The sequence below is a fragment of the Oryctolagus cuniculus genome, chromosome 13, assembly GCF_051225735.1.
Source record: "Oryctolagus cuniculus isolate XC-2025 breed Fujian yellow rabbit chromosome 13, ASM5122573v1, whole genome shotgun sequence".
NCBI classification, from domain to species: Eukaryota; Metazoa; Chordata; class Mammalia; order Lagomorpha; family Leporidae; genus Oryctolagus; species Oryctolagus cuniculus.
In genome coordinates, this window is record NC_142879.1 from 66,418,060 (window position 1) to 66,445,912 (window position 27,853).

General features: G+C 41.5%; 1 protein-coding gene across 2 annotated transcripts in view; it reads right to left on the reverse strand.

Annotated features, from left to right (window-relative positions):
- SMYD3 (SET and MYND domain containing 3) overlaps positions 1-27,853 on the reverse strand; it is a 780,787-nt gene that overhangs the window by 597,951 nt on the left and 154,983 nt on the right. For both annotated transcript variants that reach the window (XM_002717632.6, XM_089311674.1), the window contains exon 2: positions 3,932-3,995. In XM_002717632.6, coding sequence (XP_002717678.3) covers positions 3,932-3,995 — 64 coding nt within the window. The remainder of the gene's footprint in view (positions 1-3,931; positions 3,996-27,853) is intronic.

The window sequence follows — 27,853 nt, forward strand, 5'->3', positions numbered from 1 at the left end:
ATAAAAATATCACTTAACTTGGGGCTGGTATTGTGTTGCAGTAGATTAAGCCACCATAGGCAATATCAATATACCATGTCAGGGTGCAGTTCAAGTCCCAGTTGCTGCAGTTCCAATCTAGGTTCCTGCTTTTTCACCTGAGAAGACAGTAGATGATGGCAGAAGTACTTAGGCCCCTGCGGCCCACGTGGGAGACCTGGATGGAGTTCTTGGCCCCTAACATCAGTCCAAACCACCCCCAGACATTGTTGCCCTTTGGGAATAAACCAGCAGGTGGAAGTTTCTATCTCTCTCCCCTCCTTCTCCTTTGTCACTATCTTTCAAATATATAAATAAATCTGTAAAAAATCAATTTAGGCCAGCGCCGCGGCGCAATAGGCTAATCCTCCGCCTGCGGTGCTGGCACACCAGGTTCTAGCCCAGTTGAGGAGCCAGATTCTGTCCCGGTTGCTCCTCTTCTAGTCCAGCTCTCTGCTGTGGCCCGGGAGCGCAATGGAGGATGGCCCAAGTGCTTGGGCCCTGCACCCCATGGGAGACCAGGAGAACCACCTGGCTCCTGGCTTCGGATCAGCGCAGTGCTCTGGCCATAGCGGCCATCGGGGGATGAACCAACGGAAAAGGAAGACCTTTCTCTCTCTCTCTCTCTCTCTCACTGTCCACTCTGCCTGTCCAAAAAAATTCAAAACAAAAAATTAAAAAATAAAAAATCAATTTATATGCTGATTAAGTTACTTTCAAAGCAGAAAGTGAGATAGAATATCACTCAGATAAGCATGGTCTAGACTGAAAAAAAGGAACTCCATGTGTGTGCACAAATACACACCTACACACCTACACACAAAATAAGTAACAAAATGGATGGGTGAATAGTGAGAGGCAGGTGACACAGACACAAAAGCTCTAAGTGGAACTTTTAATGTAATTCACTGGACCATAATTAGATTTCTTACTAAATGGTTAATCATAGGTTGGAAGAAAAGGTCAAGCTGAGTATTAATTATACATCCTTTAAAGAATTCAGGTGTTAATGGTACTTGTTGTAATTAACTCAAAGTCTTAGAGGGCAATTTGACAGTATCTTTAAAAATTCAAAATGCAGGGCCGGCGCCGCGGCTCACTAGGCTAATCCTCCACCTTGCAGCTCCAGCACACCGGGTTCTAGTCCCGGTCGGGGTGCCAGATTCTGTCCCGGTTGCCCCTCTCCAGGCCAGCTCTCTGCTGTGGCCAGGGAGTGCAGTGGAGGATGGCCCAAGTGCTTGGGCCCTGCACCCCATGGGAGACCAGGAAAAGCACCTGGCTCCTGGCTCCTGCCATCGGAGCAGCGCGATGCACCGGCCATAGCGCGCCAGCCGCAGCGGCCTTTGGAGGGTGAACCAACGGCAAAGGAAGACCTTTCTCTCTGTCTCTCTCTCTCACTGTCCACTCTGCCTGTCAAAAAATAACTAAATAAATAAAATTCAAAATGCATATACAACTATATATTGTATAGAATTAATAGAAATTACTAGAACATTAATAGAAAGATGAAATTAAAAGGTCAGTGTAGGGGCTGGGGCTGTGGTGTGGCAGACGGGGCCGACCCTGCAGTGCCGGCATCCCATGTGGGTGCCAGTTCTAGTCCCGGCTGCTCCACTTCCCATCCGGCTCTCTGCTGTGGCCTGGGAGAGCAGTGGAGGATGGCCCAAGTCCTTGGGTCCCTTCACGCACATGGAAGACCCGGGGGCAGCTCCTGGCTTCTGGCTTCAGATTGGCGCAGCTACGGCCATTGTGGCCAGTTGGGGAGTGGGCCAGCGGATGGAAGACCTCTCTCTCTCTCTCTGCCTGTCCTTCTCTCTCTGTGTAACTCTGTCAAATGAATCAATCTTTTAAAAAATTACTGTTCTTTGGTGCAAAAAATTTAGAAATTCATACATGTTTCATACAAATTTCATAATGTTCAGTTTCTTGAAATTTTTGAAAACCCTTCATAATCTTTTACTAATTAATATGACTAGGAAGAATTTACCCTATAATTCAGATGCAGAAATGTATAAAAATGTGTAAAAATTGATGCAGGATGGGCCTGAGCTGTGGCACAATGGGTTTAACTGCAGTCTGCAATGCTGACACCTGCTGTCGATGCCAGGTCTAGTCAAAGCTGCTCCTCCTTCTGAATGAGCTCCCTACTAATATGCCTGGGACAGCAGCAAGATGGCCCAACTACTGGGGTCCCTGTACCCATATGGAATACCTGGATAAAGCTCCTGGCTCCTGGCTCCTGGCTCCTGGCTCCGGCTTGGCCCAGCACCCGTCATTAAGGCCATTTGTGTAATGAAGCAGCAATTAGAAAATTTCTCACTCTCTTTGTGTCTTTCCCTCTCTCTCTGTAACCCTAACTTTCAAATAAATAAAATAAATCTTTATAAAAATAATAAATTTTTTAATTTTTTTTAAAAATTGATGCTGAGTACACCATTAGTAGTGTTAGTGGACTCAATGGGGTCCATTCACTGCGAGTCTCACTATTCAGCCTCCAGAGTTGCTAAGAGGAAAACTTTATTTACTTGGGGCAAGTGAAGAACACAGTATGAAGGTGGTTCCCAAAAGAGAGTACCTCTTCAAGAAGCAATGTTGCAAGCTAAGCTTTCTTGCAGTCTCTGAAAAACAGCCGAAGAGGGTAAATTGTTTCAGATTCTCTGCCCTGGTTCTAGTGCCCTGCTCATGCCTAAATCCCGCATTCCTGGTTGTATCAGAAGCAAATACCAAGAAAATGTAAGCATTCATTAATGAAGATATTATGACTATGGTGCATTCAGTAATGTAACATTTGGGCTGATACAAAATATAACTCTATATAGATGAAGGGATATAAGAAAATCTAGATATGTAAGAATTTGTGCAGGAATAATCTATGTCTGTTTTTTCAACATAGAATATAGATAAATAAATGTGTTTACACAAGAAAATGCTGCAAATACACATGGGTTTGAGATCGGGGCAAAAAAATGGACAGTAGACATTTCCTTTCACATAGTAGCTACCACAATTCCCAATCTTGTACATACACTAATTTTAAAACTGAAGGAAAGGGGCCGGCGCCGCGGCTCACTAGGCTAATCCTCCGCCTAGTGGCGCCGGCACACCGGGTTCTAGTCCTGGTTGGGGCGCCGGATTCTGTCCCGGTTGCCCCTCTTCCAGGCCAGCTCTCTGCTGTGGCCAGGGAGTGCAGTGGAGGATGGCCCAGGTGCTTGGGCCCTGCACCCCATGGGAGACCAGGAAAAGCACCTGGCTCCTGGCTCCTGCCATCGGATCAGCACGGTGCGCCGGCCGCGGCGGCCATTGGAGGGTGAACCAACGGCAAAGGAAGACCTTTCTCTCTGTCTCTCTCTCTCACTGTCCACTCTGCCTGTCAAAAAATAAAAAAAATAAAATAAAAAAAATAAAAACTTAAGGAAAGGGGCTGGCACTGTGGCATAGCGGATAAAGCCACCACCTGTAGTGCCAGTATCCCATATGGGCACCAGTTAATTTCCCGGCTGCTCCACCTCTGATCCAGCTCTCTGCTGTGGCCTGGGAAAGCAATGGAAGATGGCTCAAGTCCTTGGGCCCCTGCACCCATGTGGGAGACCCAGAAGAAGCTCCTGGCTCCTGGCTTCAGAATGGAGCAGCTCTGGCTATTATGGCCAGCTGAGGAGTGAACCAGCAGATGGAAGCTCGCTCGCTCGCTCACAATCTCTCTCTCTCTCTCCCTCTCTCTTCTCCTGCCTCTCTGTACCTCTGTCTTTCAAATAAATAATAAAATAAATCTTTTAATAAACACTAAAGGAAAAAGAAAACACAGAAGTCAGTCAAAGATTTAAAGAAATAGAAATAGACTCCCAGGTTCTAGGGAGGACATATTTAAGAGGAGGTAATGTGAAGGTTTCACTTACACACAGCTGTGCAGTCTTACCTGACACTTAGCGCTGCAGTATTTGGCAACTCGGCATTGAGAGCATCGCATCAGCTTTTCCTTCCTGTTAAAACAATTAATTCCACATTAGGAGAAGAGTGAGATACACAATTGTATACAGCTGACAGAAAACATAAATCAACATATTGAAGCCAATATGCTATGCTCACTCCATATGGATGGTTCCTTAAGATTTCTCACCTTCAATGTGAGATATTTACATAATGTCTGTTCTTTTTTCAAATTATGGCAAAATATACATGAATAAAACTTACAGCTTTGAACATTTTTAAGCATATAGGTAAGTGGTAGTAAGTACATTCACTACCACTATTACTACTGTTCTTTCTAACATAAATTTAAGTATAGAGATTCCCTTTTAGATTAAAAATTTCACTTCCTAATCTCCCCACATGAAATTCAATATGCCAGCATCTCATATGGGTGCCAGTTCATGTCCTAGATACTCCACTTCCGATCCAGCTCTTTGCTAATGGCCTGGAAAAAGCAGCAGAAGATGGCCCAAGTATTTGTCCCCTGCCACCCAGAGTAGATCTGGATGAAGCTCCTGGCTTCACCCTGGCTCAGCCCTCACTGTGGGGAGTGAACCAGCAGATGCAGGATCTCTCTCTCCCTCTCTCTCTCTAACTCTGCTTTCAAATGAATATAATAAATTTAAAAAAATAAAATAATTTAATAAATTAAAAAAAAATTTAACTTGGTACATTATGGTGTACCAAGTTAAATCACTGCTAGCAATGGCAGCACTCCATTTTTTTAAAAGACTTATTTGTTTGAGAGGCAGAATTACAGAGAGAGAAAGAGAGAGAGAGAGAGAGGTATTCCATCCTCCAGTTCACTCCATAAATGGCCACAACAACCAGAGCTGAGAAAATCTGAAGCCAGGAGACAGGAATTCCTTCCAGGTCTCCCACATGGGTACAGGGGCCCAACCACCTGGGCCATCTTCCACTGCTGTCCTAGGCCATTAGCAGGGCGTTGGATCAGAAGTGGAGCGGCCAGTACTCAAACCAGTGCACATACGGGATGCCAGTGCCACAGGCAGAGGCTTAACCCACTACTCCACAGCAGCAGACTTGTCAGCATCCCATTTCACAGTTTGAGTCCTGGCTTCTCTACTTCTGATCCAGCTCCCTGCTAATGGGTCTAGGAAGGCAGAAGACGGCCTAAGTACTTGGGCTCCTGTCACCTATATGAGAAACCTGGATGGAGTTCCTGGCTTCTGACTTCTTCCTGGCCCAGATCTGACTGTAGGAGCTATTTGGGGAGTGAACCAGCAATTGATATGTCTGTCTGTCTCTCTCTCTCTCTTTCTCTCTCCCTCCCCTCCTTTCAAATAAATAAATCTTAAAAAAACATAAACAGAATACATGAAGAATAATGTATTCTTTTTAATGAAGAAATGAAGAAAACCAAAAAGTAACTAAGAAAGTCTAGATGTAATTTTTAAACAGAGACTACATAAATATCTCCCAAGATTTTATATTTGTAAATATCTTTGAAATCTAAAATCCTGGTTCTTTAAAAATGTTAACATCATGTAGCCAAGTATTTGGCTCTTTCCCATAGAAATTTCTGAAATAAATGAAATTCTACACTGTGAGGAAGAAATCATCTCAAATAAAACCATGTTATTCTACCAAAACTAAACAGAATGCACTGAAAAATGCTAAACGTAAGATCTCCCTTTGGCATGAATATTTAGAACAATACAGTAAAAGGATCTTCCACATCTGTTTCAAAATAGTAATTATGTTTATTTGAATCCAAAGGCCCTTTTGAAAATTAAAAAGATTCATATCCACCACCCACCTATTACATGGTTTTTAATACAAAGCAGCCATGTGGTCAAAATAACATATATTCACGGGGCCACTGTGGTGTAGCCAGTAAAACCACCATCTGCAGTGCCAGCATCCAAAAAGGGCGCCAGTTCAAGTCCTGGCTGCCGCACTTCCGATCCAGCTCCCTGTTAATGCTCTGGGAAAGCAGCAGAAGATGGTCCAAGTCCTTGGATCCCTGAACCAAGTTGAAGAACCAGAAGAAGCTCCAGGCTCCTAGCTTCGGATCAGCTCAGCTCCAACTATTTGGACCATTTGGGGAGGGAACCACCGGGTGGATGATCTCTCTCTCTCTCTCACTCTGTCTCTGCCTCTCTGTAACTATGACTTTCAAACAATAAATAAATCTTTTTTGAAAACTGTATATTCATAATGTAGAAAAACAGAACTAATTTGTACTCATTTATCTATGTTCCTTATCACTTTATTTCACATTTCTAACACTTAAAATACAAAACAAAAAAAAGTAATGGTTACTATTTCAGGGAAAGTGAATATATAGTTCCCTGGCATCGCACCTCCCAGTTGGCCCTTAAGAAATCACGACATGAGGCCCTGCGTAGATGACTGCAACAGTTCCTGCTTTCAGGAGATCACAGTCAAGGACAGATCAACAAATCACGCTTGGAGAATGAACAATAACACACAACCATATTTCCAGAAGGGCCACAGACCCCACAAGACACAAAATAATATAAAGGAAGAGTTACTTTCTGATCAAGAATAAATGGGAGAAGATTGTAGGACTGTTCTACAGGAAAAAGAAGTAAAACAGTTTAGCAGTTCAGATTTCAAAATCTCCAGTCCAAGCCTACCCTGCTACCAGTATAAACTTGCATACTCCTTCTCTCTCTTTCTCCATTTCTCTCTGTAACTCTGCCTTTCAAATAAATAGACAAATCTTTAAAAAAAAAAAAAAAACTGAGGTTATTGAGTACATGTTTTTCTGTGGCAGGCATTTGGTCTAACAGCCAGAGTACCTAGAATCAATACTTATCTTTGCTACTGACTTCAGGGTCCTGCTAACACAGACCTTCCTAAGACAGGAGCAGTGGTGATGGCTCAAGTAATCAGGTCTCCTGCTACCCGCATGAAAGACCTGCACTGAGTTGCTGGCTCGTGACTTCAACCCTAACCAGGGTCTTTGAGGTCATCTAGGGAGTAAACTAGCAGATGGGAACTCTTTGTCTCTCAAATAAATATTTAAAAAAAAAAGTTTTTTTATATGACTCTTCCAGGGTTGCTAAAAAAGCAGAATTTACAAGTACCACAAATCTAGCCATATCCATTTATGCATATGATTTACTAGTACCACCTCTTAGAAACACACATGCACCAACAGTACTAAGCTGTAATTTCTTTTTTTTTTTAAAGATTTATTTTATTTATTTGAAAGAGAGTTACAGAAAGAAGTAGAGACAGAGAGAGGAGAGGCAGAGAGAGATATATAGAGAGAGGTCCTCCATCCACTGGCTCACTCCCTAGATGGGCACAATGGCCAGAGCTACACCAATCCAAAGCCAGGAGCCAGGAGCCTCCTCCAGGTTCCCCATGTGGGCGCAGGGGCCCAAGGACCTGGGCCGTCCTCCACTGCTTTCCCAGGCCACAGCAGAGAGCTGGACCAGAAGAGGAGCAGCAGGAACTAGAACTGGTGCCCACATGGGTTGCCAGTGCTTCAGGCCAGGGCTTCAACCCACTGTACCACAGCACCAGCCCCACTAAGCTTTAATTTCAAATTTTAACTGATATTCTAATTGTTTCACTACTTAAGCTACATTCATTGAAGTTTCTATTGCTATTACTTTTAACACTATTATTTTTAATTTGATCAGAATCACTGATTTCAGAGTAGTCTAATTCAAGGAGTCTAACTTTGAAGTAATAAAAAAATATTTTTGAAGATTTCATTTGTGGAAATTAAAATCAGGAGACTATTAAATCTTCAATAACATTAAAAGGCAATTACAACTCCTAACACACTGTTTGCTTTGTGCTACTAAGTAATGCTTATAAAAAGGAACAAATTAACATTTTCCTAAGAGCACAGATTTAAACTTGATCATATTAACAGTATTTCTTTAAAAGGTTTTGCATATTACATATTGTAGGTCACTCTGACAGCTAATAACTGAAAACTGATAACATAAGGGTAAATATCAAAGTATAGCTGGCTTGTTTTTCAGGAAAAGCACACAGGGGTTGACCAAAGAAAGCTATGACCAAAATGAATTGCTAAAAGAGGGATTTGTTATAGTTATAATACATGTGTTTCTAAATATAAACCCTGTTCAGCCTAGTCTAGTAACACAATGCTGGTCACGTAAAAGATGTATTCAATTTCTCTAAGTCTTCCTGAAATCTAAAATAATAAAAACATGAGGAAGAAAGAAAATCTGATTTTTCCCAAGATGGAAAGCAGACACTGTTTAACAATGTAAGTTGATATTACAACCATCACACAGCATAAAAAGGCACTGGTTCGTGTCCCGGCTGCTCCACCTCTGATCCAACTCTCTGTTATGACCTGGGAAAGCAGTAGAAGATGGCTCAAGTCCTGGGTACCCTGTACCAGCATGGGAGACCCAGAAAAAGCTCCTGGTTCCTAGCTTCAGATCAGCTCAGCTCTGGCCATTGCGTTCATTTAGAGAGTAAACCAGCAGACGGAAGACCTCTCTCTCTCTCTCTCTCTCTCTCTCTAACTCTGCCTTTCAAATAAATAAAATAAATCTTTTTAAAAAAGAAAAAGAGGACCATGTTTCTATATTAACTTCAGTGAGGACAAAACCAAAAACCACTATCTTATTGTAGCAATCTGTTCATTTCAGAGGGCAGGAATCATCTTACTCTGTTAGCTAATTTAAGCAAAAATTTGCTCTTCTGTATTATAATCACAAACATTACTTCCTTTAACTTTTTTTAAAAGACTTATTTATTTATTTATTTGAAAGGCAGAGCTACAGAGAAAGAGAGGAAGGCAGAGACAGAGAGAAATTTTTCATCCTCTGGAAGAGGGATGGGCCAGGACTAGGCCAGAAGCCAGGAGCTTCTTCCAGGTCTCCCATGTGCATGCAGGAGCCCAAGCACTTAAGCCATCTTCCACACTCCTAAGCTCATTAGCACGGACCTGGATAGAAAGTGGAGCAGCTAGGACTTAAAGTGTGCCCATATGAGACGCTGGTACTGTAAGCTATGGCCACAGCACTGGCCCTTCCTTTAACTTTTAACTAGAAGTTGCTTCAAGTCCTCTTGTAAACAAGAAACAATGAAATATCAAATCACTCATTTTCTCTGCTCCAAAACTAAATGACACCGTAAGCTGATACAAAATGACTACCATGCTGACCTATTCCCAAAGTAAGAAACCTTACAAGGCCTTAAGAGACAAGAAATGTTACACCTGTCAGTGTATTACAATTAATTATAAATTCTCAGTTTTTATAAAGAGAATCTTTATCTGCTAAAAGTCATTAAGTGGAAGTTAATAGAGGTTAGTGCAATGGTTTCATGCCTGTCTGGTCATGGTGAGCACATGGTATGCTCAATAAGGCTGTCCATTCTCTCTGCCTCTGCCTCTCTGTAACTTTGCCTTTAAAGTAAACAAAAATAAATAAATGGATAGTAAAATAAACAAATAAAAGCAATGTCAAGCTCTTAAAAAAAAGAAGGCTGTCCATGGCCCCAAAATATCATCTTCACATACTCTACTTATGAAACATCTATCTGAATTTCAGAACATCTTGTGATGAAATGTAGAGATTCTTCCAAAATATAATGAGCACAAGTCCTTTGCAACTTAGTATTTTTTTTATTTATTTTTATTTTTTGACAGGCAGAGTGGACAGTGAGAGAGAGAGGTTTTCCTTTGCCGTTGGTTCACCCTCCTATGGCCGCCGCTGCCGGCGCGCTGCAGCCGGCGCACCGCACTGATCCGAAGCCAGGAGCCGGTTGCTTCTCCTGGTCTCCCATGGGGTGCAGGGCCCAAGGACTTGGACCATCCTCCAATGCACTCCCTGGCCACAGCAGAGAGCTGGCCTGGAAGAGGGGCAACCAGGACAGAATCCGGCGCCCCGACCGGGACTAAAACCCGGTGTGCCGGCGCTGTAGGCAGAGGATTAGCCTATTGAGCCGCGGCGCAGGACAACTTAGTATTAATTACTTTAATCAGATAAGCATACTTTTCTCCACTCATCTGAGAATTTTAGGAACAAAAATTTTTTTGCTTAGAGTAGGCTCAAAAAGGAAAGATAGGAGTGTCAAACATTTAAAAGGGCCTAGGAAAAATAGGAAAAAAGATGAAAATGCACAAAAAAGGGAATTAGAAACATACAAAAAGAAAATTTCTCCCTAAAATTTGGATTCAGGTTCAGTATGTTCTCAAGTAAAGAATACACAGAAAGTAAACCATGCAGGGCCGGTGCTGTGGCACAGTGGGTTAATGCCCTGACCTGAAGCACTGGCATCCCAAATGGGTGCCAGTTCAAGACCCAGCTGCTCCACTTCCAATCCAGCTCTCTGCTGTGCCCTGGTAAAGCAGTAGAAGATGGCCCAAGCACTCGGGACCCTGCACCTGCGTGGGAGACCTGGAAGAACTAGCTCCTGGCTCCTGGCTTTGGATCAGCACAGCTCCAGCCATTGTGGCCAATTGGGGAGTGGACCATGGGATGGAGGACCTCTCTCTCTGCCTCTCTTCTTTCTGTGTAACTCTGACTTTCAAATAAATAAATAAATCTTTTTTTTTTTTTTAAAGAAAGCAAACAATGAAGAAAACAATCTAAGAAAACTACCCCTTAACTCTGGCTGCTTCATTTATTGCTCTGCAACTACAGATGATATATTTCTATTCCTGAAGTCACTTTAATCTAATGATAATATAATAATAAGCTACTTATAATACTTAGATATACTTATATATATTATATTGTATATAACACTTATATATACTTATAATAATATAATAATAAGCTACTTAAAATGTTAGGATTTTTCACATTATACATATTTTCTAAAATTAAATTATTTCAATGTACAAAAAAGTAGACCAAAATGTTGAAATTTTTCCTTGACTGATATGAACTGGGGTGATTTCCTGCTTCCATTTTTTCCATTTCCCAGTGTTATAAAATAATATGACTTTACTTACATAATCAACTAAACATAAACATTAATGAACAGGAAACATGTATTGGTTAACTATGTTACACTGGTTTTGTTTTAAAGTATGGTATGGAGAGAAAAAGACAAGCAGATAAATAGGCAGATTAATTTTAATTCCAATGTATTCCAATATTTAGAAAAATAAACAAATACATACTTTGTTTCAACAAAATTTAAATTAGAATTAAATTATTCCTTAATGACTGATTTCTAACTGACATTTGCTACAAATAATGTTAGGAATGTTCTTAGTTTTGATAACATGAAAAGCTGACAACTTAAATGAATGAAACAGAACTGGTATTGTGGGATAGCAGGTAAACCAAGTGCTTACAAAGCCAAAAATCTATATGGGCACCAGCTCACTTCCAGGCTGGTCCACTTCCAATCCAGCTCCCTGCTAATCACCTGGGAAAAAAGCAGCAGAAGGTGGCCCATGTGTCTGTGCCCCTGCCACTCAAATGGAAGACCCAGATACAGTTTCAGGCTCCTGGCTTTAGGCTGGTTCAGCTCTGGCTGTTGCAGGCATTGGGGAGTAAGCCAGTGGACGGAAGATCAATCTCTCTCTCTCTCCTCCCTGCTTTGTAACTCTAATTTTCAAATAAATAAATAAAACTTTTAAAAAAGAGTGAAATCAATATCATCATACTATATACAAAAGACTAATATTTCTGGATTTAACATATTCTACAATTTAAAATTGATTTCAGTAAAAGAGCTGATAGTAAAAGGAGGAAAAACATTTGTCAGATGTTACTGAACCTTTTTCTGATATTTTTCATATTTTATAATTTTCTTTGACTTACATGAATTTGAAGTTCACCCAACTAAGGTAAAACTTTTTTTTTTTTTTTTTGCTAAGATTTATTTTATTTATTTGAAAGAGTTACAGAGAGAGGTAGAGACAGAAAGAGAGGTTTTCTACCACTGGTTCATTCCCCAGATGGCCACAATGGCCAGAGCTGTGCTGATCTGAAGCCAGGAATCAGGAGTTTCTTCCGGGTCTCCCATGTGGGTGCAGGGGCCCAAGGACTTGGACAATCTTCTACTGTCTTCCCAGGCCATAGCAGAGAGCTGGATCGGAAGAGGAGCAGCCAGGACTCAAACCAGCACCCATATGGGATGCCAGCACTTCAGGCCAGGACTTTAACCCACTGAGCCATAGGGCCAGCCCCGAAAACTTCTTTATTCTCTTGTTTTAGCTTTTACTTTGATTTTGGGCCATTTTTTTTTTCAGTTTAGACAGAAATGAAGAAATATTTAATAAATGAGATATGACAGAAATCAAAGGCTATTTTATCAAATGGCCCTGCTATTCATTCATGGACTCATTCTTTTAACAACAAGGAAAGTGCCAAACATTTGATTAGACACAGGGTAGTAACTATTCATTATTTACCCAATAATCACCTTGCTCCTAACAAGAGAACTGTGACTGGCTGAGTCAGAAAGCAGAGAGAAGCTGGTGTTGTAGCGCAGTATGTTAAGCCTCCGCCTGTGGTGCTGGCATCCCACATAGTTTGAGTTCTAGCTGCTCCACTTCCAATCCAGCTCCCTGTTGGTGGCCTGGGAAAGCAGTGGAGTATGGCCCAAGTACTTGGGGCCTGCATCCAGGTGGGAGACCTGGCAGAGGCTCCCAGCTCCTGATTTTGGAATGGCCCAGCTCCTGCCACTGTGGCCATCTGGGGAGTGAACTGGCGGATGGAAGACTTCTCTCTGCCTCTCCCTCTCTCCATCTGTGACTCTACCTCTCAAATAAATAAATAAATCCAAAAAAGAAAAAGAAAGAAAGAAAAGAAAAGAAAACAGAGAACTCATGATTGCAGGGTAGGCTGCCAGCACCGGGGGATTTAATCCTGACTGTTTTAACTAGAAAAACCTTTCATGCCCCATGGCCGTTGCTATATCCAAGTTCTGGCTACTGAATTTTAAAGGGATACAGTAAATCTTCGTTATTTGCAGTCTCCTTATTTATAAATCCAACTACTCACTAAAGTTTATAATCCCCAAATCAACAGTTGTGGCACTTCTGTAGTCAGTAGTGGACATGCATGGTAAGGCAAAATGAGTACTGAATGTATGTGTTCTCCTGTGAGGTCAAACAAGGTGACGCAGTCTCAGCTCTCAATTGGTAAGTATCTTTTTCACAGTCCACTTAGTGCCATGCTTTTGTCATTTTTGTCAGTGATGTCACAGCTTAAAAGGGTCTCTAAGCATAGTGCTCCAGTGCTATCTATTGTTCCTAAGCACAAGGTGGCCGTGATGTACCTTACAGAAACAACACTTACACATGTGTTAGATAAGCTTCATTTAGACCTGAGTTATAGTGGTGTTGTCCATAATTTCAATGTTAAAGAATTAACAATATACATTAAATAAGGTGTCTGAACAGAAATGCACATAAAACAAAGGTATATCTCAATCAGTTGACAAATACATTGTCACCAGAGGCTCATAGGAACCTAACCCTATATATCTCCATGAGCAATGGTTCAGCATTGGTTAATTAACTTTTCAAGCAGACTTTATAAAACATACCTACCGGAATATTAAGAATCATATCTGGGCTGGCGCTATAGCATATTAGGGTAAAGCCACCGCCTGCAGTGCCAGCATCCCATATGGGCACTTGTTCAAGGTCCAGCTGTTCCACTTACCATCTAGTTTTCTGCTAATGGCCTAGGAAAACAGCAGAAGATGGCCCAAGTGTTTGGACCCCTGCAACTGTGTGGGAGACCCAGAAGAAGTTCCTGGTTCCTGGCTTCGGATCGGCCCAGATCTGGCCATTGTGGCCATTTGGGGAATGAACCAGTGGATCAAAGACAGGCCCCCCACCCCTGCCTCTGCCTCTCTCTAGCTCTGCCTCTCAAATCAATAAATAAATCTTCTTTTTTAAAAAAAATCAACTTCTAATTCAAGAATTTTGATCCATTTCAAGTTTCCCACCACAAATGACATCATGAGAATAAATGCCCAGATACAAAAACCCACTGAATGAGAAAAAAAGTTAACTGCTTAGAACACGTAAGAGAAGTATACATACAAAGATAAAACTAATGGAGCTCACTTCTTTTCCGTAAACAGTATAATGTGCCTAAAGATATCATACATTCCACAAGATGATGTCCTATTCTGCTTGTTGTGTATTCTGGGAAAATAGAGTAGTGTATGCTATCACTACTTCTTCTGCCTTTTAAAGTTAATGTTAACAGATATACAATATTAACTAAAATCTAATTCTAAGCAACATTTGCAAGAAAAATGATTAGTTTGTCAAACAATTCCATTTTGTTGGCACTGATAAGGCATATAAAACATACACTGCTTGATTCAGATATAAAAACACAAATATTATATATATATACCAATTTATTTTACTAATATATACTGATAGAATTGATTTCATGTCCATATTAATGAACACTGATTGAAGGCAATGTCTTGATTATAAACTACTCTATAATGAACATTAACTTACATTATAGACATACACAATAGTTTCCAAAACATTTTGGTTAGTCTGGACTTAAAAATTACACAAGGATCAAACAGATTTTATCTATTTTATTATACATACCAATAGTTAATATAGTAGAGATTATAATTAAATTTTTAAATATTTATTAATTCACAATAATCCCAAAACATGCTGACAAATATTTTTATGAAAAACAACTACTGTTTTCTGAAACAAAAATCAATTAGTGGGCTCTCTCTTTCCCCTCCTGGCTAGCAAGAGTTCTGTCTCTTTACTCTTTAAATAAAACTCTGCTTTCTCACTCATTCATTGGCCTCATACTTTGTGGTCAAGAGAACATGTTCCTGGGGTTCACATTGGCTTCAATATCTTGGTGCATTGGCAAGGAACTCTCCTTGACTGCACCAGCAAATAAAAGCCATCCAGCTCCAGATGGATGTAAGGCAGGGCTTCCAGCCTATCCTGTTGGACAATGGAACCAGCCCTCTGGACTGCACAAGACAATAATTTACCACGCCACCTCTGATCATTAAACAACAGACAGTAAGAGAATATCCACAAGCAGCTGTATGCCCATGTCAGCCCTGAAGAAAATGGATCTTCATTCATGTTATGCCCGTTACATTATGGGTTACTTCTCTTGAGGGGGTAATGTTAAGGTAGTTAAGTAGAGCCTATATGTATACGAGGGGCCAAAGAAAAATGGGAATATTTTGTCATGGAACAAGAAAGCAAGCCCTGAAAGCAAACCAGCATTTGTATATCAAAAAGTCTTGTCTTGGAGCTGCCATTTGGGAACCAGTTCAATCCCTTGCTGCTCCAATTATGATCCAGCTCCCTGATACTGTGCCTGGAAAGGGAGAGGAGGATGGTCCAAGTACTTGGGCCTCTGCCACCCACATGGAAGACCAAGAAGACGCTCTTGGCTCCTGGCTTCAGCCTGGCTCAGCCCCAGCTGTTGCAGATATTGCGTGAGCGAACTAGCAGATCGAAGGTTTCTCTATCTCTCCCCCTTTCCCTCTCTCTGTAACCTTGCCTATCAAACAAATAAATAAATATTAAAATAAATGAAATAAAAATAAATTAGTGAGGGGAATGGCTCTATTTCACATTTTCATAAATATCTTTAGAGTCTGGCTTACTTAAAGGCAATTATATTATCATTTATATTCATGTATTTAATCTGTTGCAAAGTAGCTTCTGGAAAACTATACTGGAAACTCAGGAGAGAATGAATGAAAAAACAAGCAATACCAAGCTATTGCTATAAAAAGAGTTTTCACAAAGATCCCTAAAAGGACCTCAAAGAAACTGCTCTTGCCACAGAGGTTCCCCAGACCTCCTTTTCATTCTGTTGCTGAAAGTGTTTACTTAACTTGAAGTAGACAAACTGTGAGAATGCACAACTTGAACAATTCCTCATACTGACAGTTTCTACAAAGTGCCTATAGAAAGTTAAACTCCCGCAAGGAAAGCTTCCTTAAATCTATATCCTCCAATACTTTCTGGTCAAAAAATTTACTTTTAGATTAATATGTAATTTTTTTCACATTTTAAGGATACCATCTAACTTTTCAACTCATATACATAGCTTCAGCCAATGTCCTCAGGCAGTAAGCCTTTGTTTCCTATCTTTTTCTTCGTGATTGGAGTCTTCCAAGTCCCCTCTTCCAGTTCTTTATACAGGATATTTTATATCATCATGAGCCATAGTCATCCTACCATGCAACAAAATACCAAAAGCCGTTCCCTTCACCCTGGTAGTTCAGTAAGCATTATCCAGCCTCCCCTTCTACCCTTCCCAGCTTCTAGCAATCACTATTTTAAAATATGATAAAATATATATAATAACATATTATTATTAACTTCCACATATGAGACAGAATATGCAGAATTTATCTTTCTGAGTCTGGCTTCTTTCACTTAACATGTAAAGATCTCCAGCTCCACCCATTGTGCTGCTACTGTCAGGATTTCATTCTTTTCTATGGTAGACTACAACTATGTTGCATATACATACATATATGCACACACACATCTTTATTCATTCATCTGTTGATGGACACCTAGATTACTTCTCTCTCATGGCAATTGTGAATAGTACTGTAATGAACATAGAGGTGCAGGGATCTTTTTCACATGTTGACATCATTTCCAGTAGATACATATTCAAAAAGGGGCATGGCCAGATCAAACAGTAGATCTACTTCTAGTTTTCTGAGGAATCCCTATAACTATTCTTCATTTTGGCTCTACTAATTATATTCCCACCACCACTGTGTAACAGTTCCCTTTTATCCTTACCTTCACCAACATTTGTTATTTTTTTTCTTTTGGACAACAGCCATTCTAACTGGACCGAGATGATACCTTTTTGTGTTTCTGGTTTGCAATTCTGTGAATGGTTAGCAATATTGAACATTTTTTCATGTATTTGTCAGTCATTTACGTTTTTTAACTATCAGTCACTTTACTTACTATGAATATGATGGGTGTGAAATGTTATCTCACTATACTGTTACTAGGCATTGCCCTGATAAGTAGTAAAAATCCGACCATCTTTTCAGGTTCATTCACCACTCGTACTTTGTCAACTGCTTGGTCATGTAACTTGTCCCCCTTCTACTGAGTTTTTTTTTTTTTTAATTGAGTTTAATCCCTTCTTGATTGCATGCTCTATAAATTAATTTCTCTCAGATTATCTCTGTATTTATTCCACAACTGGTACTAAAAGAGAATACAGCAGTTAAATCATTAACATTAGAGACATATGGCTGGGAACTGAGTTTTAGTTTACCATTTAGTAGCTATGTGATACTAAGCAATTTAACCTTTCTAAACCACTGAACTACAATGAGTAATAGCATTAGTTGAGCACGCATTTTTTAGAAAATGTCTGGTTGGGCTGGTGCTGTGGCATAGTGAGTAAAGCCACCGTCTGCAGTGCTGGCATCCCACATGGGCACCAGTTCAAGCCCCAGCTGCTCCACTTCTGATCCAGCTCTATGCTATGGCCTGGGAAAGCAGTAGTAGATGGCTCAAATCCTTGGGCCTCTGCACCCACATGGGAGACCCAGAGACAGCTCCTGGTTCCTGGTTTCAGATAGGCGCAGCTCTGGCCGTTGTGGCCAATTGGGGAGTGAACCAGTGGATGGAAGACCTCTCTGTCTCTTTCTGCCTCTCCTTCTCTCTGTGTGTAACTCTGACTTTCAAATAAATAAAAATGAAAATCTTTTAAAAAAAAGTCTGGGCCGGCGCTGCGGCTCACTAGGCTAATCCTCCACCTTGTGGCGCCGGCACACCGGGTTCTAGTCACAGTCGGGGCACCGGATTCTGTCCCGGTTGCCCCTCTTCCAGGCCAGCTTTCTGCTGTGGCCAGGGAGTGCAGTGGAGGATGGCCCAAGTGCTTGGGCCCTACACCCGCATGGGAGACCAGGATAAGTACCTGGCTCCTGCCATCGGACCAGTGCGGTGCGCTGGCCGCAGCGCACTGGCCACGGCGGCCATTGGAGGGTGAACCAACGGCAAAGGAAGACCTTTCTCTCTGTCTCTCTCTCTCACTGTCCACTCTGCCTGTCAAAATAAATAAATAAATAAAATAAAGGTTTAAAGGCAATCTGAGTAAGATCTCTTACTCTTGTATTAAGGATGAAAACATTTAGAAGAATCGGTAAACCTAGGATATATGCTTATAAACAAAAGAGCAGTTTTAAACATTCTTTACGGTTATTTATTTATTTTCATCTTGAGAGAGATCTAATATTCACTGGTTCACTCCCCAAATGCCTGAAACACCCAGGTCTGGGACAGGTTGAGGCCAAGAACCAGTAACTTCATCTTTGTCTCCCATGTGAGTGGCAGGGGCCCAAGCACTTGAACCATCATGTGCTATCTTCCAGGCACATTAGCAGGAAGCTGGATTGGAAGCAGAGGTGCTAGAACTTGAACCAGCACTACCCTAATGGGATGCAGAGTCCTAACGAGTGGCTTAACCTGCTGAACCATATCACCAGTCCCAAAAGAGGAGATATTAAGTACTTCAACAAATATAGAATTATCATGATCAAATAACCATAGAATGGCAATAAAATGATTAAAGACACTACCTGATGATAAAGAATGGGAAAGAGATGCAAGCATTATCAATGCTTTTGTGTAAATTATCATACATGAAGTCAAAACAAAGTATTTGGCTGGCGCCGCAGCTCACTAGACTAATCCTCCACCTAGCGGCGCCGGCACACCGGGTTCTAGTCCCGGTCAGGGCGCTGGATTCTGTCCCGGTTGCCCCTCTTCCAGGCCAGCTCTCTGCTGTGGCCAGGGAGGGCAGTGGAGGATGGCCCAAGTACTTGGGCCCTGCACCCTCATGGGAGACCAGGATAAGTACCTGGCTCTTGCCTTCGGATCAGCGCGGTGCGCAGGCTGCAGCGCCAACGGCAAAGGAAGACCTTTCTCTCTGTCTCTCTCTCTCACTATCCACTCTGCTTGTAAAAAAAAAAAAGAAAGAAAGAAAAAAGAAAAGAAAAAAGAAACAAAAGCTGTCATGATGCTGCTTTTAGGAAGATGGTCAAAATGGCCCTGCTCTGTAAAAGTTAGTCAGAATGCCCTTACACACACATACAGACACACAGTGTCATGTTACATCAAATGGAGTAACAAAGAAACCAATCAAGAGAAGTATAGCATTGAAGTCATTCTAGTTACTTAATAAATTGAAAACTAAAAATTGGCAGTTAATATTTTACATAAGGTTGCTTATTTAAAATTGACAAAGGAAGCCCTAATTTACTTCATCACCAAGAATCTCCATATTCAAAATATCTAAGTCTTAGTAAAGCATGCATTGGCAAAGGGTACAGTAGTCCCCCATAATTTGTGAGGGAAATATTCCAAGACCCCAGTGGATGCCTGAAATTGCAGACAGTACCAAAAACTCTATGTACTCATATACTGTGTATTCCCCTACATATATACATCAATAATAAAACCTAGTTTGTAAATTAGGCACAGTAGGAGACTAATAACAACTACTCATAAAAGAGAATAATCATAAAATATAGTATTATAAAAGTTGCGTGAATGTGCGTGTGAGTGTGTGTGTACTCTACTAACTTTTCTTCCTGTGGTGATGTGAGATGACACTTGAAGCATGTTAAGGTGTCTCTTTAGCACATCTGATTTGCCAGCATCACTACTCTTGTGCTTGGCGTCACAGTTACTTGAACACAATCACTGTGATACCACAACATTTGATCTGATAACCAAGATGACTCCTAAGTGACCAGCAAGTATCTAGGTAGCATAATATAGCTCAGATACTTGGACAAAGAAATGATTCACATCCCAGACTGAACAGCAAGGATTTCATCACACTCCTCAGAAAGATGTGTAATTTAAAACCTACTGCTTATTAGAATTTTCCATTTAATATTTATTCACTACAGTTGACCAAGGGTAAGTGAATCACATTACAAGGGAAGACTACTTTCTGGCCCAGGAATAGTAGGCATTGAAAATATCTGGTCGGGATGCTGGTTGAGATGCACATCACATATCAAAGTATCTGTGTTCAATGACCAGCTCTGCTCCTGACTCCAGTTTCCTACTGATGTAGACCCTGGAAGGTAAATGTGATAACTCGAGTGACTGGGCTCCTAAAAACCACGTCAGAGATCTGGATTGTGTTCCCGGCACCCAGCTTCTGCCCCCAGCCCAGTTCCAGCCATTGTAGGCATGTGGGGAGGGAACTAGCAGATGAATGTTCTGTCTCTCTCTGCCTCTCAAATAAATAAATATTTTTAAAATCTAGATTATAAGAAGTAAGATAAAAAGATTACAAGGTATACAAGCAAGAACCATGATCAAGGCAAAAGCGAGCAAGAATAAAAGCTTAAGTGAGCCATGAAGTTATTAATGTAATGCTACAGTACTTCCCAGGACTATAGACAGTATACCACATGTTTATTATTTTCTTAATAACTTGCTATTCCTAAAATTTTTTTAAGATAGTATATTTTATTTATTTTTTTATTTTATTTTATTTTATTTTTTTGACAGGCAGAGTGGACAGTGAGAGAGAGAGACAGAGAGAAAGGTCTTCCTTTGCCGTTGGTTCACCCTCCAACGGCTGCCGCGGCCGGCGCGCTGCGGCTGGGGCACCGCACTGATCCGATGGCAGGAGCCAGGAGCCAGGTGCTTTTCCTGGTCTCCCATGGGGTGCAGGGCCCAAGCACCTGGGCCATCCTCCACTGCACTCCCTGGCCACAGCAGAGAGCTGGCCTGGAAGAGGGGCAACCGGGACAGAATCCAGAACCCCGACCGGGGCTAGAACCCGGTGTGCCGGCACCACTAGGCAGAGGATTAGCCCAGTGAGCCGCGGCGCCGGACTATTCCTAAAATTTTTAAATTGCTTTTTTTTTTCTTTTTTTTTTTTTTTTGGACAGGCAGAGTTAGAAAGAGAGAGAGAGTACCTGCTAACACTAACTGATAGAATAAATAAAGGGGAGAGTGATCCAACATGGGAAGTGAGATACTCAGCAGACTCATAGAATGGCAGATGCCCTAAATAGCACTCTGGCCTCAGAATCAGCCCTAAAGGCATTCGGAGCTGGCTGAAAAGCCCATGAGAGTATTTCAGGCATGGAAAGCCAAGACACTCTGGCAAAAGATCTCTGTGAGTGAGATCTCAGTGGAAAGAACAGGTCTTCAAAGAAGGAGGTACCTTTCTCTGAAGGGAGGAGAGAACCTCCACTTTGACTATGACCTTGTCTAAACAAGATAAGAGTCAGAGAACTCAAGGGGCTTCCATAGCCTTGGAAACTCATGACTGGAGCATAGGGAGATTACTGATGCCATAGACAGGAGTGTCAATTGGTAAAGTCAACAACAGGAGTCACTGTGCACTTACTCCTCATGTAGGATCTCTGTCCTTAATGTGCTGTGCATTGAGATTTAATGCTATAACGAGTACTCAAATAATATATTTCACTTTGTGTTTCTATGGGGTGCAAACGGTTGAAATCTTTACTTAATGCATACTAAACTGATCCTCTGTAAAAAAAAAAAAAAAAAAAAAAAAAGAAAAGAAAAGAAACTATCAACTCCCAACTTGACTCTCACTGGGATTAAACATGACAATAGGTCTGATCTGATTTCATCATCATTAAAAAAAATCATCTATTATTTTTCACTTTATGTTTCTGTGTGGGAGCAAACTGTTGAAATCCTTACTTAATGTATACTAAGCTGATCTTCTGTATATTAAGATAATCGAAAATGAATCTTGATGTGAATGGAAGGGGAGAGGGAGTGGGAAAGGGGAGGGTTGTGGGTGGGAGGGACGGTATGGGGGGGAAGCCATAGTAATCCATTATTCGTACTTTGGAAACGTATATTCATTAAATAAAAGTTAAAAAAAAATAAATAAATAAATAAAAATTATGTAGAAAAAAAAAAAAAAAGAAAGAGAGAGAGAGACAGAGAGAAAGGTCTTCCTTCTGTTGGTTCACTCCCCAAGTGGCTGCTACGGCCAGAGCTGCGCCGATCCGAAGCCAGGAGGCAGGTGCTTCCTCCTGGCCTCCCATGAGGGTGCAGGGCCCAAGCACCTGGGCCATCCTCCACTGCACTCCCAGGCCACAGCAGAGAGCTGGACTGGAAGAGGAGCAACCGGGACAGAACTGGCGCCCCGACCAGGACTAAAACCCAGAGTGCCAGCGCCGCAGGTGGAGGATTAGCCAAGTGAGCCACAGCACCAGCCCTAAATTGCCTTTTAATGTCATATTTTTTACACAATGGGGCAATTTTGAAATGAGGGTAACAAGTAAGAATCAAAAATGCCTTAAAAGCCGGCACCGCGGCTCACTAGGCTAATCCTCCGCCTTGCGGCGCCGGCACACCAGGTTCTAGTCCAGGTCAGGGTGCCGGATTCTGTCCCGGTTGCCCCTCTTCCAGGCCAGCTTTCTGCTGTGGCCAGGGAGTGCAGTGGAGGATGGCCCAAGTGTTTGGGCCCTGCACCCCATGGGAGACCAGGATAAGTACCTGGCTCCTGCCTTCGGATCAGCACGGTTCGCCGGCAGCAGCGCACGGGCCGCAGCAGTCATTGGAGGGTGAACCAATGGCAAAGGAAGACCTTTCTCTTTGTCTCTCTCTCTCACTGTCCACTCTGCCTGTCAAAAAAAAAAAAAAAAAAAAAAAAAAAAGCCTTAAAAATATGTTCCGTTTGGAAGCAAGCTTTTAGTCCAGTGGTTAAGGTGCTTAGGTCGTACACAGGAATGACCACATCCAATTCCCAGCTCAAGCTCCTGACTCCAGCTTTCTACCAATACAGACCTTAGGAGGAAGCAGTGAAGATTCAAGTAATTGAGATCCCTGACATCTATTTGGGAAACATGGACTGTGTTCCAGGCTCCTGGCTCTGGACAAGCCCCAGTCCAGCCCCAGCCACTGCAAGCATTTGGGAAGTTAGTCATCTCTCTCTCTCTCTCTTTCTCTCTCTCTCTGTCTCTCTCTCTCTCTCTCTCCCCTTTCTCTGTCTGTCTCTCCCTCCTCCTTCAAAATAAAAAATGTAAAAAAAAAAAAATTTAAGGACAGCTCTACCATATGACCCAGCTATGCCACTTCACAGTATATATACCCAAAAGAAATGAAATGAGCATATAAAAGAAATACCTGCACTTCTATGTTAATTGCAGTACTATGAACAATAGCCAAGACATGGAACCAACCTTGGTGTCCATCACTGGATAAACAGATAAAGAAATAGTGTGTGGGTGGTGGCAGTGGTGGGGTGTATGGGACAGGGTGGGAGGAAGGTGTTTGGTACTTAAAACTCTAGTTGACATATCCATATTCCATACTGGAGTACCTGGATTTGATAGCACCTTAGTTCCTGATTCTAACTTCCTGTTAATATAGACTCTAGGAGGCAGCATAATTATTCAATTAATTGGGTCACCACCACCCATATGAGAGACCTGGATTGAACTTCCAGTTCCAGGTTTCGGCCTTGGCCCAGTCCCAGCCACCACAGGTATCTGGGGAGTAAACCAATGGATAGGAGAGCTCTCGCTTGCTCGTTCGTTCTCTCTCTCCCCCTTCTCAAATAAATTCAGAAAAAAAAATAGTACAAACATACAATGGAATAATATTCAGTGATATAAAAGAATAATCTTGACATCTGCAGCAAAACAGATGGAATTGGAGATCATAATATGAAGGAAAATAAGCCAGACACAGAAAGATAAAAACTGTATGTCCTCTATCACATATGGAAGTTGAAAAAACACAGTTGATCTGAACTTAAAGTAGTGATTACTAGGGGCTGGGATGGGAGCAGGGAAGAAAGATGGGGAAAGTTGGATAACAGATACCAAAACATACTCTGATACAAATTAGTAAGTTCTTGTGTTCAATTAGCACAGTGCAATGACTACAGTCCACAATAATATATTTTATTATACTATATAAAGAACTGGAAGAGGGGAGCTCCAAGCACAAGGAAAAGGTAAGGAAACTGCCTAGGTTGATTGGTTTACACCGTATATATGTGTTGAGATATTGTACTGCATCCCATAAAAATGTACAAGTATCACATGTTAGTCAAGTGACAAGTTTATTTTGGTACAAAAACCTTCAAAATTCATGCATAAGTTTTTTTTATTATACGTGTTTTCCATTAAATTCTTGAAGTATCTTCATAGAGATCAGAATATTCCAAAATAAGGAATTAATAACAATGTTCCCAAGCCTGAGTCCTACTGCTGTAAAGAGACTGAAAAATAAACACAGCAACAATTAACTCACAATTTAGCTATGCTTTATTGCAGAAGAGAGGCAATTTCATCACTTGTTGGGTGGAACCACCTGGGACAATCAGTCTTAATAAGAGGAAAGGGATTCCAACTTCCTCCATTTCAAAACAGAAGACTGCACTTCTACCACTATTCCCAAACAACCAATTCAGAACCGAACAGCACAGGTCTTAAAACATAACTGCTTGAGAGAAAGAAGGCTCCAGACATATTAGTACACAGACCCATGCTTCTAGTCAAGTTCCAAACACAGAAAACTGTATTACATTTTGTTCCATCATTGTGAAATTTCAAAGCCACCTGAGTAGCAACCTCAGTGCCAACATCACTCATGAAGTTCTGTGGAAAATGTTTCGGTTTTTCTTTTCCTTCAGCTCTATGTCTTAACTACTTAAGATGGTACCTTTTGTACTGTGAAACGAATACAGGAGTTATTCTAACACAAATCTTCAAGCCTTCATCATCATTTATTCATCATCAGAAACTATAAATTCTTTTTGATTACCAGGACCCAAAAAGCCTAAGGTCTAGTACAGGGGTGGGGAACTTTTCTTCTGCCTAAGGCCATTTGGATATTTCTAATATCATCTGTAGGCCACACAAAATTATCAACTTAAAAATTAACCTGCTATAGATTTATTTAATTTCAAGTCTCAACTGTAGTTGCCCATGGGCCACATGTTTCCTACAACTGGTCTAGGAGGAAAAAAATACAATAAAATATGCCAAAAGTTTTAAGAGAGATACATACAAGATGCAGTGACGATAAACTCTACTGAAGAAAAGTTTTACAAGGGTTGATCCTTAAAGGTAAATAAGAGTTATCTACCAGGCTCACAAGGCAAAGGAAGGCTATCGCAGGCAGAAGGAAAAATCTGCGGAAAGATGCACAGTAAATTCAAGGAACTGTAAGAAGTCCAGAATGACTGCATCACAGCATGAAGGAAGAAGATGCTACAGGCTGAGATTAATTACACAGGCAGAGGTCAAAAGTGGGAGAAGAATGGAAAAGAAAAATCTGAGACTATAATATGCACAATTTAGGGGGGAAAAGCTGGTGAAACCACTCAAAGTCAAGAAATAGCAACCAGGATGAATACAGTTTTGTAACATGATGTAATCAAAATTAATCTCATACTCAGGCCCTCTTTCTATTATTAGTAAATAACACATGACTAATTGCCTAGAACCCAGTCATGTTATAAAGAAGTAATCTTGAGACAATCATAGATTTTTCTAAAGATAAAATAGTCACACACCTTATACACTATCAGCTTTTAAGGTAATCCATGTCATTTATGGATTTATAGCAACATGTCATCCTATAAACTCTATCAACAAGGCTACACATAAAACAGTCGATGTCCATAAATGAAATGTAGTAACATGAACTTTAAAATTATTTGTGTAGGTGTTGGATCTATCAGTTAAGACTCCCATGGCTCATATCAGAGCTTGGGTTCAATATTCAATTCCTCTATTGACTCCAGGTTCCTAATAATGTGTACCCTGGGAGACAGCAGTGATGGCTCAAGTGACTAGGTTCCTGTCACCAAGAAGAGAGCCCTGAATTGTGGTCACAGCAGGCATATGGGAATTGAATTCATGGATGAGGACTCTCTCCATCTCTCTCTCTCTCTCTCCCCACCTGTCTCTCTCTGCCTCTCAAAAAAGTAATTTCTCTTAAATGCTAAATTTTTAAAAATTACTTGTGAACAAACATAAAATTAAAGCATAGATATTAATGATTCTGGGGCTGGCACTGTGGAATAGTAGGTTAAGCCTCCACCTGTGGCACCAGCATCCCATATGGTCAATGGTTCCTGTCCCAGTTGCTCCACTTCCAATCCAGCTCTCTGCTAATGGTCTGGGAAAGCAGTGGATGATGGCCCAAATCCTTGGGCCCCTGTACCCAGGAGGGAGACTGAAAGAAGCTCCAAGCTCCTGGCTACAGATCAGTTCAGCTCCATCTGTTGCAGCCATTTGGAGACTGAATCGGCCAATGGGAGGCCTTCTCTCTCTCTCTCTCTCTCTCTCTCTCTCTCTGTCTTTAAATTTGTCTCTCAAATAAATAAATCAAATCTTAAAAAAAAAAAGAAAAAGAAAAAGAAATTGAGGGTTCCAAGATGGCAGAATAGTGACAGTATGATTCAGCTTACACAGTGCGAAATTAATGTTTAAAAGGGAGAGAAAATACATCCGTAGGATAGAGCTCTGAAGGAACCTCAGCAGGAGACCCAGTGCAAGCAATAGAAATACTCCAGACCTGCACAGAAGGAGCAAATAAACAACAGAAAACAACAGAAGCGTGGATCCCAGGAGGAAGACACCTGACCTGACAAACAAAGTGAGAGAGAAATTCACAGGCCCACAGCACTGCTGAAACAGCTGGAGGGAGAGCTTGGTGAACTGCTTTTAAAGTTCCATCTGAATCCCTAGAAGAGAAGAGGCAGAAGAAAGAAAAAAAGGAGAAGGGAAAAAAAGAGAGAGAGACTGGGCATCCCTCTCCCTCCCCCACCCTCTGCTACAGCAGAGACCTGCAACCAGCAGGGGAAGGGCTCAGGGGCTCACATCTTTTTATTTTATTTTATTTTTATTTTTTGGACACAGGCAGGTAGCTGCCACTCCACCTCCTGTGCACATGTCCAACAATAAATAACACAGGTCGCACCCTACCCAATAATCAATGAGGGACACAACAATTCAGAAGAATTCCTTCCCCCTCCATGTCAGTTGCACAGCAATAGGAGGGGAAGGGAAGCTTCAACTGTGGGACTCTCCTACCCACAACAGCACCATTGAGAGGTGAGGGGCTGCAGTGGGCAGGCACTTTATGTGCCTGCGAACCACAGAGCTAACCAGGGGGAAAAAACCCACTCCACCCCACCAGACACCGAAGCTGGTTGGGAAAACTACACACAGACAGCAGCTCTGGGAACACCTGACTTTCCTTATAGACAGGACCAGCTATCAGGGTGGAGTGGTCCCACTGACAATCCACAACCCAGAGAGCCTAGGAGCTGAGTCTGAGTAAACAGTGACTACATAAGAGGAGACAGAGTGCCTCTCTGCTGGTGTAGGAGCCCAAGGTTTTGAGCCATTTTCTACTGCTTTCCCAGGCCATAGCAAGGAGCTGGATCAGAAGAGGAGCAGTCAGGACTAGAACCAGCGCCCATATGGGATCCTGACGCCACAGCCAGAGGATTAACCTACTGTACCACAGCGCTGGCCCCAACTTCCTTATTCTTATTTCTTGAATATTTTCCTTTATTCTATGGCATTTGTTCTGGTGGCTTTTGTTTTTGGTCTGTGTCTCTGTGGCTTCATGGGATGTCTACACTTCCAATGACTACTAAGAGGTATGTGCTGGGTATGGCCAGGGTGCTCTGTTCAGTATTCCAGGGTAGGGCAAGTCTCAACAAATTAAAAAAAAAAAAATCAAAATCATACCATGCATCTTTTCTGACCAAAATGGAATGAAGTTGCTAATCTCAACAATTCAGGAATCTCCAGAACATATGCAAACACATGAAAACTGAACAACATGCTCCTGAATGAACACATTAGGTCATAGAAGAAATCAAAAGAGAATAAACTACTGGAAACAAATAAAAACAAC